The following is a 15,258-nucleotide window of genomic DNA, read 5'->3' on the forward strand; positions in this document are numbered from 1 at the left end:
CTACAAAGAGCTTTTATTTCTTTTGTGCCTATATAGGCGCCTTTAATATCTTTGATATCTTACAGCTCTAGCTAAAACTTCCAGGACTATCTTAAATAATAATGGTGATAAAAGGCACCCCTGTCTGAGTACCGTTCAAAGGGGGGGGGGGGTGTTTTCAATTTTTTTCTCCAATAAGCGAGATGCTGGCCATTTTTTTCACAGATAGGCCCTGTGTTGTATTGAGGAATTTCCTTTCTATTCCTCTTCTGTTGAGTGTTTTTTATTCAGAAATTGATGTTGAATTTTATCAAATGACTTTTCTGCACCAATTGATATAATCATATGGTTCTTCTTCATTTAGATTAAGTGGTGAATTACATTGATTGCTTTTTAAATATTAAACCACTTTGCATATTTGAGATGAATTACACTTGAACATAATGTACTTTTTATTATCTGTGAATTCTATTGGTTAGGATTTGATTGAAATTTTGGTGTCTATATTCATCAGTGGCATTGATCTATAATTTTCAATTCTGGTGGTGTCTGTCTGTATGACATATCACACGTTTAGTTGCTTCACAAAATGAGTTTGGGAGTATATTGTCCATTTGTATATTATGAACTAGTTCATGTAAAAATGATATTAACGCTTCTCTAATTTTTTTTATAGAATTCCTCAGTGAAACCAACTGGCCCCAGAAATTTTGATGTTGGGAGTATTTTGTTCTGTTTTTCTATGACTAGATCATTTTTCTTCTCATGTCGTAGACTTGCTGAGATTTTCTACATCAGTCTCTGGTACTTTAAATAAATAATGAATTTGTAGAAATTTATCCATTTCTTCTAGATTTTCAAATTTATTGGAATATATTTTTTTCATCACAGTAGGTGGTTTATCTTTTAAAATCTCATTCGATTCTTTTTTTAATGTTTGAAATGAGCTTGTGTGTCACTAAAGACTCCAAGTCCACTTCATTTACTTTTCCTCCTTTGACTTTTTTTAATGAAGCCATTTTTAACTTTTTTACACATTAAATCCTCCATTGCTCTCCCTTCTGAATCCCTCCCCTCTATCTGTTCTTTCCCCCATCCCTGGCCTCTTCATAGTCCCTGAAGTCTTGTCGATTGGTGTAGAAACCACATTTCTTCTTCTTTGTTTTTCCTTACACAATGGTGGTATTGAATATTTATCCTTGTAAGATTGACTGAGTTTGCTAAGTATAGTGTTTCCAGTTTTGTACATATCTTGTGATGCTTAAGAGAGTTATCATTATTTTCTGCTGATCATAAAATTCCATAGTATGGTATACCAGAGTTTGTTTATCCATTCCTATTTAGTTGGGGTTTTTGATTGTTTCCATGTTTCTGCTAGTTGGAAATTATTATAATACACATAGTTACAATTATATCTGTTCATGTTATAGTCTTAATTTCTTTGGGGTATATACCCAATAGTGAGATCACTGGATCATAAGCGACTGTAGCTGTCTAAAGAGTAGAAATTCCTTTGGAGTACCCCTGGGTATGAAACTTCCCACCTTGCAGATCACAGCCCAATACATGACCACTACTCCACCAGGGTCCCTAAAATGTCAGTTTTTATATTTTGTTTCACTTTTGATGACTTCTGATTTTCTTTGACTCATACTTTGTACATTCCCATCATTAATTGGTGTCTGCAGCCGTTTCTTCTCAGTTTGAGCTGTGCGCCCTCACCACATGAAGGTCCTTCCGGAAGACTTTACCCCCACAGGCTTGTCTCCGTCCAGCTCAATGTGCTCAACTCTACTTTGAAAAGGCAGCTCTTCCTCAGTCATATTTTGAACGCCTTCTAATCTGGGGGGCTCATTTTGGGCACTAACTCTGAGAATGTTCTGCTTCTTTTGAAGAAGTTACCAATACCTGGCAATGTTTCCATTCTGTCCATAAGGGTTTCTGTGGCTAATCCCTCAGACGGGGACAGCTGATTCCTTCCTTATCGTCTGTTCTTTGTATGAAAGAACTGGTTTGTTCACTCTGGGGGACCCTGCTGGCATTTGAAATAGGATGGCATAGATGCCAGCATCACAGTAGCGCACACCAGCCCCCGAGTACAGCAAACTGACAGAGGAGTGGTGGTCACACCCACTAGGATGACTGTTAGCAGAAAAATGAAAACGGTTGCTAAGAATGTGGAGACTATGAAACACTGATACACTGCTGGTGGAAAGGCATAATGTTGGAGCTACTGTGGAAAGAAGCTCGGCTGTTCCTTAAACAGTTAAAAATGGTGTAATTAGCATGTTGCTGTTTTCAGGCGTCTATGACCTGGTAACTCAGCAATCATATATACAACAAAATGGAACACTGCCTGGTGTGTGCCATCCTTACACTTGGTATGGTGGTGCCCATTGTTGCAGTCACCATAGGAATGGTATCTGCTTCAGAAAAGAAGGGGGCGGGGAACGCTGCCATTGAGTTGATTCCGATTCACAGTGACCCTAAAGGACAGGGTAGAACTGCTCCTGTGAGTTTCAGACTCTTGATGGGAGCAGAAAGCTTAGTTGTTCACCAGTGGAGCTGCTAGTGCTTTCTGGATTGCTGACCTTGCAGTTAGCAACCCAATGCGTAACTCTATGCTGAAACGGCTTTTATCTCCTCAAGGGTCTTCTTATTTTTCACTGTCCCTCCACTTTACCAAGCATGATGTTCTTTGCTAAGGACTAATCTTTTCTGATAATCTGTTCAAAGTACATGAGACAAAGACTCCATTTCTAAGGAACTATCTGGCTGTATTTCTAAGACAGATTTGTTGGTTCTTTCGGCAGTTCTTGGTACCTTTAATGTTCTTTGCCAGCACCATAATTCAAATGCCTTGATTCTTCTTTGGACTTCTGACTTTCACATGATGTTTCAGCCAAAGACAAAAACCGGGTTAATTTGAGAATCTGTAAGTTTATTCTGAAACATAAGACGGAACGAAATAATGGGGTTTGGAACCCCAAACTGCTTCAAGAAATCAATGAACACCAAGCAAGTTATGTACCCAAACTGCGTGGCAACAAAAGAGGTCTTTTGGATGGTAGGAGGTAATTATCGATTGTTGCACTGATTATAGGATAGAGGTGACACTCTCACAATGTGACAGAAAAGAAGGGTTTGCAATAATCATGTAAATTATACCCACATTTCCCCAGAGGTTATTTAACCACCATTCCCTGAATCCTCGTGGATTCTTGTTTATTCAAATTGGGGGATACTTCTGTGCATGGCCTTACGAGAGCCCCATCCCCTTAGGCCTCTGAGTGGGGGATGTTTTGTGCCTGGCTACTTATTTCAATGGCCTTTCTTGGCTCTATCCTGAGTTAGAACATCTCTACTGACTGAGCTTAAAAGGAGTTTTTACCATTAGGGAAGATGTGGTAAAATTTTGGGTTTTGAATAAAATAAATCTTATATCATATTACATATCTAGTATTTTAAATTAACAACAGGGTAACTCTTAACTTTTCTTTCAGAACCTACATATCGACCAGGAAATGACCAGAACAGAGGGATCCTATAGGGCTTTTTCATCATACTTATTCAATTTGTAGGTTGAGCAAATAATCTGAGAGACTGGACTAATAGAGAAAAAGATGACAACAGGATTGGAGGAAGGATTATTAACAAGATGATAAAGTCTTGTTTGCTGATGAAATCAAGGACTACAGCTTTCATTATTGATGGTAAATCACCGTATATACTCGAGTATAAGTGGTCCCAAATATCAGCCAAGGCATCTAATTTTACTATAGAAACTGGATTAAAATGTGTTAAAAAAATCCGGCTGATACACAAGTATATACGGTAATATAAATAACACCACAGCTGTCACAAATGAACAACATCATGCTAAAGACACCAATGTAGTTGGACTTATTTTTCAATACCATTAATTTTGATCACATGCTAACTCTTTTTTTTCAATCATTTTATTGGGGCTAGTACAACTCTTATCACAATCTATATGTACATCCATGTATCAAGCACATTTGTACATTTGTTGCCATCATCATTCTCAAAACATTTGCTTTCTACTTGAGCCCTTGGTATCAGCTCCTCATTAAAAAAATCATTTTATTATATTAGGGGCTCATACAACTATCAAAATCCATATATACCTCAATTGTGTAAAGCACATTTGTACATTCGTTTCCCTCATCATTCTCAAAATTTTTGCTCTCCACCCAAGCCCCTGCATCAGGTTCTCATTTTTACCCTCCCTCCCCATTCCCCCTCCCTCATGAGCCCTTGATAATTTATAAATTATTGTTTTGTCATATTTTGCCCTGTCCATCATCTCCCTTCACCCACTTTTCTGTTGTATGTCCCCCAGGGAGGAGATCACGTGTAGTTTCTTGAAATAGGTTGCCCCTTTCCAGCCCACCTCCCCTATCCCCTCCCAGTATCACCACTTACACCACTGGTCCTGAGGGGATCATCCGCGTTGACTTCCCTGTGTTTCCAGTTCCCATCTGTACCAGTGGACATCCTCTGGTATAGTCAGACTTGCAAGGTAGGATTCAGATTATGACAGTAGGAACAGGGGAGGAAGCATTTAGGAACTAGAGGAAAGTTGTATTTTTTATTGTTGCTACATCGCCCCCTGGCTGTCTCATCTCCTCCCCAAGACCCTTCTGTAAGGGGATGTCCAGTGGCCAACAAATGGACTTTGGGTCTCCACTCCGCACTCCCCCGTAAGATTTTTTGTTCTGATGATGCCTGATACCTTATCCCTTGACACCTTGTGATCATACAGGCTGGTGTGCTTCTTCCATGTGGGCTTTGTTGCTTCTGAGCTAGATGGCCGCTTGTTTATCTTCAAGCCTTTAAGACCCCAGAAGCTATATCTTTTGACAGCCGGGCACCATCAGCTTTCTTTGCCACATTTGCTTATGTACCACATTTGCCTTTAGCGGTTGTGTCAGGGAGGTGAGCACAAAATGATACGTTGGTTGTTGTTTTTTGTTGTTGTTGTTGTTCTTTGATGCCTGATAACTGATCCCTTTAGCACCTTGTGGTCACACAGGCTGGTGTGCTTCTTCCATGTGGGCTTTATTGCTTCTGAGCCAGATGGCTGCTTGTTTACCTTCAAACCTTTAAGACTCCAGATACTATCTCTTTTGATAGCCGAGCACCATCAGCTTTCTTCACCACATTTAATTGTTCACCCCCTTTGTCTTCAGCAGTTGTGTTGGGTAGGTGAGCATCATAGAATGCCAATTTAATAGAAGAAAGTGTTCTTGCATTGAGGGAGTACTTGAGTGGAGGTCTAATGTCCCTCGGCTACCTAAATATTAACCTTATAAATATATACACATAGATCTATTTCCCCAAGCCTCGTGTATAAATATATTTGCATATGTACATATCTTTAGCTAGACCTCTATAAATGCCCTCTGCCTCTGTTTCTTTGACTTCCCTCCTGTCCCACTATCATGCTCAGTCCCCGATTCCTCTTAGTTACACTACCCTTGATCATGCCCAACCAGGCCTCCCACATCCTCCTCACCACCAATTTGGATCGCTTGCTGTTCCCTTGTCTCTGGGTTTATTAACACCACTACCTTTCCACCCACTTCCCCAACTCCCACGTGGCCACGCAACTATTGGTCCCATTGTTTTCTCTTGCAATTGTTCATCCAGCCTATTTTACTTAGGCGGACCTGCGGAGATAATAACATTCATAAAAACAAGACAGAGCAAAACCAAGCAACGATATACAACAAAACAACAACAAACCAATGACAAAAACAAAACAATACAAAATAAAACACAACAAGAAAGAAAAGCTTGTAGTTAGTTCCAGGATTGTTTATTGGCCTTAGTAGTGTTTTTCAGTACAGTTTGTTGAGGCACCACGCCCTGGCCCCAAAGTCCACCTTCAGCATTCCCTGGGGACCTTGCCACTCCATTCCCTTGCTGTTATGTTGCACCCTCTTAGTGTTTTGCTTTGGTGTGGCGGGATCTGATCGGGTGCAATTCCCTCACTGTGTCTCCAGTGTTGTTACCTATAGGCCTATGGGTCAGTGAGGGACGTCATGTCTCATAGTGGGGCTGACCATGTGGTTCTCTCTGTGGACTGGCTGTTCTAATTGGGAACATCGACCTCCTGGCTTGGTGGGCCATGATATGCTCCACTCTCTCCTCCTCCCCCTTCATCTGCTCCCGTGTGCTCCGATCAGCTATGTCCCTCTTCCAGAGCTGTAGATTCAGTGTTGTCCTTTGAAATAAATTCTTCTGAGGGGAGGGTCAGATGTCCCCTTAGTAGTTGGGGTTGGGGTCAGCCCCCCAGACCTCTCCACTGTTTCCCTACTCCACGCCGGCATATTGCATTCACTTCTTGGAGCATCGGGTTGAAGTCTGGTCCCTCTTTCCCTGTGGAGACACAAACAATACTTTCCCCTTGGGTGGGTTAGTGCCCTGTGCCCCCGCTACCCTTTTCTTTATATTATTATTTTTCCCCACCTCCTTTTTAGTTGTCTACCATGTGTATCCCTGTATTTGGTCTGGTCCCTGCCATATTACCTGGTCCTCAGACCAGGAATATTTGTATACCATAACTTTTTTCCCTATGCACCTTTTGTCTTTTTTTAAAGCTCACCTCAGCAACCTTTCAAGTCTTTCTTTATTCAAGTCAATGCTATCTTGAGGTCTGTTTTCTCTTTGTTGCCCTCTGGGTGAGGTCGTTCAATGTGGTGGTCTCTTATTTATGCTTGGTGAGTGTTGTTCTTCTGCCCATACTGGGTCGGGAAGGATCTTTTGTAGGACTGGGTTTCTTCTAACGTATTCTTTGCATTTTCCTTGTCTGGGAAGACTCTTACTTCTCCATCTATCTTGATCAATAATTTGGCTAGGTAGAGTATTCTTGGGTTTTCATTGTTTTCCTTCAATTTTTGGAATATGTTACTCCACTCTCTCCTCTTCTTCATAGTTTCTGCTGACATGTCTGAGAATATTCTTATTTGGGAACCTTTATATGTGATTGCTTGTTTTTCCCTAGCTGCTCTCATGATTTTCTTTTTCTCAAAGTTGGATAATTTAACTATTATGTGCCTTGGTGACTTCTTCCTGGGGTCCCATCTTGCTGGTGTTCTTTCAGCCTCCAGAATGGCTGCCTGGTTTTCATTCACTAAGCTGGGCAAGCTTTCCTCCAAGAACTCTCTATTGTTGCAGATGACTTCTTTGTTGTGACTTCCTCCGGTAAGCCAATAATTCTAATGTTGTTCTGCTTCATAGCATCAGACACAACTCTTAAGTTTTCTTCAGCTTCTCTGATGATCTTATTAGATTTTTATTCATGTTTGTTAAAGTCTACTTGGCTGTTCTCCAAGTCACTGATGTGTTTCTGTGATTCCTCCAGTCGCTTCTCGAGGTCTTTGAGTGTGCTACTGGTTTTTGTTAATCTCCTCCCTAAGCTCTTGTATTTCGCTTTGATTTATGGTTTTTACCTCTTCTATCGTTTCATCCTTTTTCTGTATTGTTTCCCTCATATCCTGTATGACTCCAAGTAGCAATTTCTGAAAATTTCTTTCTGTGGCAACTAAATGTCTGCTTCTTCTATGCATGTCATTATGTTCAGGACATTTTCTGGCATTGCCTTTTATTTCTTCCTTTTTTTCGTTGAGGTCGTTGGGGCTGATGGCTGTTTGCGTTGCGTGATTTTAGATGAGTCAGGTGCCATTTTCCAGGGAGTTGAAGAGCACTGACTCTCTCTGGGAGACTTATAGGAGTGCTTCTTTGAACTGCCTATAGCTTATTTCACTATGGAATTAACCTACCACTTTATCCTCCTATGGCTTCCCTCTCAGGGGAGTGACCCAGAAGGGCTGCCTGCTTTAGTGTTGCTAAGGTTGGGCAGAGAGGTTCCTGCTGCAGAGTTGAGGAGTGTTGGCCAAGCTGCCTTATGCCCCAGGCACACAGGCAGGAATTCCCCAGTAAGAAGTTGAGCAGAGTATCTCCTGGTGGGGGTCAGCAGGGCTTTTCCTAGCCTCACTAGGTATGCAGGGTGGAACTAACCTCACTGGGTGTGGAGCAGGCTAAATGCCCTTGGCTAAGGGGAGTGGTCTGGAGGTTAGCAGTAGAGTGTCAGAGACCAAGAATGAGGCAAAGAGGAGGGGAAAAAAGTTAAAAAGAAAGCCCAGTGAGCCTGTGGGGGGCAGGGGAGGGGGGATATAGTGAAGAGATGGAAACAAAGCAACAATATAGCTGAGTCCGATCCCCACCAGTGGAGCTGCAAGGGTTTAGTCCCTGCTCCGAGGCGGCAGCAGCAAGCTGTGGCTGTATTGAGAAAAGGCCACTGCGCAGCCCTCCAAGACTGAGGGGGCTGGGGGACAGAGAGGAAATGCCAGGGTCTAGTCCCTGCCCTGAGGCGGGTGTTGGCAAACTGTGGCTGTGTTGAGACCAAGCCACCTTACAGGCTCCTAATGGTCCCGGCTCCGGCAGATACAGTGGCGTGGCCAAGGTCAAGCCCCAGCCAGCCTCCACTGAGGTAAGCCAAAAGCTCCCAGACCCTCAAAACCCCGTGGGTCTGTGCCTACTTATCTTTATGTTGCTCCTCCTGTGTTCCAGGTGTGTTGAATTTCCCTCTAGCAACTCTCCTGGGCTGAATTCTGGGGAGACCCTCTGGTATGTGTTATTCCATCGCCGTCTTGTTGGAAGTTCCCACACGCTAACTCTTAAGGTGGCTCAGCATCAGCCATACACAGTGACTGTGAATTCCTTCCCTCTTCTTTCTATGCTTTCTACATCATTCAACATTCTGTTTATAGGATCCTTTAGCATTACAGTTCTTTGAGGGACTACATATCTGGTATCCATTGACAACAGCAACTTGAAAGATAAGAACCTTAAAATACAGTGAATTTATGTTAGTGGGAAAAAATAGAATGCATTCAATGTCACTAAGTGGTACATGTAAAAAACTATTTACTTGTATGTCTTACTGTATATTCTCAAAAATAACAACAAAAGAGAAATTCTCATTGTTGCCTTGATTATTCTCCATATGATCTCCATCATTTTGTCTTTCTGACCCTCAGAAATGTAAGATAGCAAATTAATGTTATCACTTATGTTTTGCTAAAATGCTCATTAGGTATCAGTTTAAAATGAAAAATTGCAACGTTCTATAAGACTCCTCACAAATGACCACAGATATAGACTTCTTTGAATCTTAAAGGTGACTTTTTTTAAACATTTTATTAGGGGCTCATACAACTCTTATCACAATCCATACATATACATACATCAATTGTATAAAGCACATCCATACATTCCCTGCCCCAATCATTCTCAAAGCATTTGCTCTCCACTTAAGCCCTTTGCATCAGGTCCTCATTTTTTTTCCCTCCCTCTCCGCTCCCCCCTCCCTCATGTGCCCTTGGTAATTTATACATCGTTATTTTGTCATATCTTGCCCTATCCGGAGTCTCCCTTCTCCCCCTTCTCTGCCGTCCCTCTCCCAGGAAGGAGGTCACATGTGGGTCCTTGTAATCAGTTCCCCCCTTCCAACCCACTCGCCTTCCACTCTCCCAGCATCGCCCCTCACACCCTTGGTCCTGAAGGTATCATCCACCCTAGATTCCCTGTGCCTCCAGCCCTCATATGTACCAGTGTACAACCTCTGCCCTATCCAGCCCTGCAAGGTAGAATTCAGATGATGGTAGTTGGAGGGAGGAAGCATCCAGGATCTGGGGGAAAGCTGTGTTCTTCATCGGTACTACCTCGCACCCTAATTGACCCATCTCCTCTCCTGAACCCCTCTGTGAGGGGATCTCCATTGTCCGACACTTGGGCCTTGGGTCTCCACTCCTTAAAGGTGACTTTTTAATGGATTTTTGTCTCCTTGTTCTTATGTGTTGTCAAACTATGGAAATTTAATTTATTATTACCTAACCTAGCACTCTCCTTTCTTAACAATTTCTGTTTCATTGCAAGCTGAGAAACCAAAATTTTAAGAAAGGTGGTTTAAAATAAGCATTCTTGGCCCCAAGCAAGGACCCAAAGGCATCCTTCAGGTAACTGATGTCTTACTGTCCTCTTGGAATGCTGACCACACTTTTTGCTGATATATATATATATTTATATGAAGCACTGCAGGCTATAAATTGCTATTTATATTTTTAAATGCCCGATTTCCCTCCACTTGCTCCATTATAATTACATAATGTATTCCCTGTTTGCTAAAGGGTTAATTATGAAGCTTTGGGTTTTCCTTCTTCCACTTGGAGACTCAGAACAGGAATCAGCTTGCTTTATATTCTTTTCATGAAAGGGAATAGTGAGCAAGATACTGAGGGTGTGAATGTGTGCTCAGTGTACATTCATAATAAGTGCTAGGTGGAATGAGCAGATTCATCTTTGCTCCTTATTGTAAATGAACCAACGGAATGAAAGTCTTAGAGCTCACCTCTAAGAGAGTCTGCTCATATTCACACCTAACCTATATTTCTTGATTTCATTCCAAAACTGGTTTTTTCTCTCCCCATCACAGTTGTCTTCCTCATTCCTAGATCTTTGTTGTAATCAAGCTGTTTGTATATATGCATTTATTTTGTTTTGATTTTTGTTTTTAGCTCTCCCCATCCTGCTCCCCAAGGCGCCCTCCCCTACGCCCACCCCCCTCTGCAGTTGGATGAAAGATCGTGCCTTTGATTAAAATGGAATCTTCCACTATTGAGCTAGTCTTTGTTGAATGAGTCATAGAGGTGCCTGCTCATTGGCTGAGACTGCTCCTACCCAAGAGACTGCCTGGCAGCTGTTGCAAGGCCCTGCTTCATTCACAGAAACGTTGGCTTGCTAGCTGGCCCTTCCATTCACACAAACAGAATTTCATTCACATTTTACTGTTTTGATGTGCTTCTAATGAAGATCACTGAGAATGAGCAAGCCTTTGGGCTTCCAATTTGGGGAGGCTTTAAGAATAATCAAAATCATCTATGGGGGCTGGGGTGCGGGGTGTGTTTGCTGTTGCTATGCAAACCAGCTTAAGACAAAAGAAAGAGAGAGAGAGAGATAGAGAGAGAGAGAGAGAGAGCTGTCCGAGGCACTTCTGCTAGTGCTGCCGCAGCTGGCGGTGCAGCAAGGGAAGGAGCTGTTGGATTGCTTTTTCCTGGGCATCAGGACTCAGGACCCTGCATACTCAAATCCTGGGAGCTGGCTTCACTCCGTGTACCCTGATTTTACTGATTAAACCTTGTTCTTTACAAAAAATCTTTCAGGGGGTGGTTCTGCTGGTGTCATAGATGTTTTGTCATGGCTTTGAGGGAATTCAGGATGAGTTAGAATTTACCTAAGGGGTAAATTGATTGGCTTCCTCAGTAGGTGTTGGGAAATTTTTGTAGTCTGTGTTTGCTTCTGTCAGGCAAGCTCTCTAATTGTTGATGGAGGTTAGCAGAACTGATTAATGGCAAAAGAAAATGGACTCCAGACCTTCTGGGGCCGTGGATTTTCTATTTTCCTAAGTGAGGAGGGAGTGTCTACGTCCTGAAAGGAAGGTGGCTCTTTTGTGTAACACAAGCACCTGCATTTTACCTTCCTTACTGCAGAATTGCAAGCAGTAACTGACAGGCTATTTCTAGCATTTCTTAACCACCAAGCAACCCTCTTCTGCCCCCTCCCCAACACTTACTCACTCACTCATTCACTCACTCACTCACTCACTCACTCACTCACTCACTCACTCACTCACTCAATGAAGCCCCTTCAAGAAGCATTCTTCTCCGGAAGTAGACATTTCACTTCACCTTGATTGAAAAAGACTTCTGGGAATTAACAGGGAAGATACCCGGATTGGCACTGGACAACTGTTCGTATGAAGATTAATTTTTTATTTAGATACTGTATTGCCACAAAGGCACTTGACATAATTGCTCTGTTGATGTGAAAAGAAAAAGAAGAAACTCCCAGGAACTTGGCCATTTATACACAGTTAAGAGTGAAGATTAATTTTTTTGCCATTTACAAATTACTGCTACTTTCTCATTAGAATTCATCAGCATTTGATGAAGACCTAGTCTTTAAAAGCCTCTGCCACATGTAAAGCATCTTTGTAGGACACTTTTAGGGTGAATGCAGATGGACTGAATAGGAAAAATGAAGACATGAAAACATAGCATAAAACCATGGCTTTGATAAAGGTAATTTGATTTTTTTAAGACACTGGTTTACCTTGGGCATAAATGCAGAGCCCGGAGCCAGGGAAGTGAAAACCAAAGAGCGATTAGAAGGAAATATGTGGGAAGGTAGAAACAGGAAATTTGAAAATTGATTGGTTCTAGTGTGCTGTCAGTGGGTGGAGGTAGTCCTCCACCTTTTTTTTTTTTTGTCTTGCTGCAGGAAATGATTTGCAGGGTCCCTCAAGTCTTTGTTGAGAAAGGTCTCCTCACAGAATGAGTCCAGCCTCTTCGGTGAGACTTGGCAGCTCTGGGCAGTTGGGATCAGAGCCAAGTATCCCGAATCACTTTTCCAATTCAAACGCGGAGCCATGAGCCTTCTCCTTTGGACTCGGGGCTGTGTGCTTGTTGTCTGTCGTCGCGGGAGCATACAGATGGTTCCCCCCTCACCCTTTCTTTGCAAACCCTGTGCCAGGAGCACCCCACTTTTTCTCCGGGCGCGGTAGACGGTGGTTCGCCTGCGATGCGAACCAGTCTGCGCCGGGGCTGGCATCCACCCTGCCGGAGCGAATGCGGGCAAGCAGATAGAAGGGCATGCTGCACCGTGCCAAGTACAACCGCTTCAGGAATGATTCTGTGACAGCAGTCGAAGAACTTGCACACCACCTATCCATGAGCGGCGGCGGAGGCAAGATCTCCGCTGTGCCGGCGACCTCTCCCGGGTCCGCGTATTTGGAATCCAGCGAGGGGCTGCGCCAACCTCCGGAAGACAGGCCCCGACACCTAGGCCACCTGATCCACAAGGTGTCCCACCTGAAACTCTCCAGCTCGGGCATCCGGAGTGTGTCCTCCGCGGCGCGGGAGGGCGGCGGCGCCAAGCGCTCCAGCAGCGGCAGCGCCCCCCGCTTGGCCTGGGGCGCCCGGGACCGCCCATGTGCCAGCCTCCAGGCCACCGGCAGTGCGCCGCCCGCGCCCAGAGCCATGAGCCACCCCAGGAAGGGCCGGCCGGCCGAGGAGCTGATTCCCAGGCCCCCCCGGGGCTGGCTGCATGCCAGCGACCAGGTCCAGGGACCCGGAGTGACATATATGGTCAAGGTGGGTGCCAAGGGCTCTGGGAGGTGGATGGGGGCGGTTCTGGAGGAGCTGAGCCCGGGTGGTGGGCAAGCTCCTTTCCAGACTCTTTCGCTTCCGCGGGCTCAGTAATTGCCACACTAGAGAGGAAATGCACTCTCCTTAGCTACCAGGGTGCTTAGCATCAAGTGAGGAGGGAACTCTCACTTGTCCCAGTCCATTGGAAAATAATTGATAACCTAAGTCGGTTTACGGTCATCTGATTCTGCTGTGATTTCTACCGCGATCCACTCTCTTCACGGGTCGCCGTTACTTCCCTAGTTCTCAGCCCCTTTCCTTGTAAATGATGGGACTTGCCATACCTAACATGTGGTAAAAACGCTCCCAGGCACGGAGGCAGCCTCCTCAGCATGTTTTCTTGTGCACGCCAGCACTACTTTGGCTTTGTTTTCCTCTGCCATTAGGAATGGTCTTTTTGACTAACAGTAGGAATTGCCAGCGTTTTGTATGGAAGCCAAATGCTTGTTTTATATAACACAGATGTACATCTAACCTGGCAAGGATTTGTTGTTTTGTCTTTCATTCCTTACTTCTAGTTGTTCCTTTAAGGCAGTAAAATGAGTATTGTTTTGCCCAATGGCTGTGATCTTAAATGTAACCAGACCGCTGGAGCTCCCAGAGCCACAGGCTGAAGAGGACCTTTTCCTGCCCTCACAAGGAGTATGAATGCACACCGATGTGTTCAGCACAATCCCTCCATCGTGCCAACATTTCGTGACATTTAAGGAATCAGATACTCAGCACAGTTAAATTGGTCTCCACAAATGCTTGGTTTCTCCTCGGGCGGAGGGTGGTAGTGAGCTACTGGAATGCTCTCAAGCTCTGTGAGACATGTACTTTCCAAGGCAGAGAAAGGCGAAAGCGATCTAATTTAAACTGTCATTCCCAGGCATTGATTTTTATTTAAAAAGAAACGAGACTCAGACTAGTCCCCACTGTGTAGTTAATGGAGGAGCCTGCTAGATGACTGGTCTATAAATAGGGGCTGCAGATCAAAATTTAAAATTTAATAGCCCAAGTCCTCTATAAAATGCAGTCTCTTGGTCATTTTTGTAACCAATCAGAAGAAACCACAATTAACTTTGTGGATTGCCTGTACTGTTGCTATGAGTCAAAATGGAAATGAGTTTGCGTTTATATAAAAAGTACTTATAAATTATTAATGTGATAACTGTAAAAACAGGGCCACTTCACGTTTTGAGTATGTTTTTAAATGTAATTTTAGCATCTGAAAATAGCTTGTCACATTTTACCAAGAGGACTAGAGATCAGCACAAAATAGGCATATTTATGTATTTTTAAAAATTCATCAGTTGTTTATTCCAAGAAGATTCCTACTTTTAAAAAATTCATCATTTCAATATGCATATGTAGATGTGTTTATTGTTTTATAAAACAAAAGAAAGAAGCAAGGGGAAAAATGCCCTGACAACTTGAATATTAAAAAGTGATACTGCTCCCAATAAAATGATTTTTTAAAAATAAAGTGATACTGGAGTTTATTACTTCTGAAGTATTAGTATAATTACTAGCTTAAACAAAGGACAGGAGGGGGGGAAAGGCCTACATTTAAAGGTTTTATACTTGTCATGCTGCATATAGAGGGTTAAATTTTTATTTATAAAAACCATAAACACTTTGCTTAGGGTTTTCTTATTTTTTGAAGAATGGAGGCAGATATCCAATGATGACATCCTAAAACAAGTCTGATCTAACTAGGCATCCTGTGTATTTCATACTGTGCCTCACTCCCAGCAAACACAGTGTGTGAAAATCACAGGGCTGGTTTTATTTAGAGTGGATCTTTGGATTGCTGTATCTTGCTTCATAGTAAAGGGCTGTGGCAATTAGCAGGATTAAGTTATGCTTTATGCACTATTCATTGCCTTACTTTTCTTGGTAGCAGTTGTAAACTGCACTATTCTCTGCCTATTTGGCGAAGTTTTAAGTCACTAGAATGAAAGGCAACAGTCACTAAAAGACATTTTTACATATATGTGCTTAT

The 15,258-nt window shown here is 43.0% G+C and overlaps 1 protein-coding gene across 1 annotated transcript in view; it reads left to right on the top strand.

The window, feature by feature from the left end:
* The first annotated feature begins 12,716 nt into the window (after window positions 1-12,716).
* Window positions 12,717-15,258, top strand: part of SHC3 (SHC adaptor protein 3) — a 224,042-nt gene continuing 221,500 nt past the window's right edge. The window contains exon 1 of the mRNA XM_075550852.1: window positions 12,717-13,217. Within this exon, the coding sequence (XP_075406967.1) occupies window positions 12,717-13,217 (501 nt within the window). The remainder of the gene's footprint in view (window positions 13,218-15,258) is intronic.

This window comes from Tenrec ecaudatus, chromosome 5 (assembly GCF_050624435.1).
Source record: "Tenrec ecaudatus isolate mTenEca1 chromosome 5, mTenEca1.hap1, whole genome shotgun sequence".
NCBI lineage: Eukaryota > Metazoa > Chordata > Mammalia > Afrosoricida > Tenrecidae > Tenrec > Tenrec ecaudatus.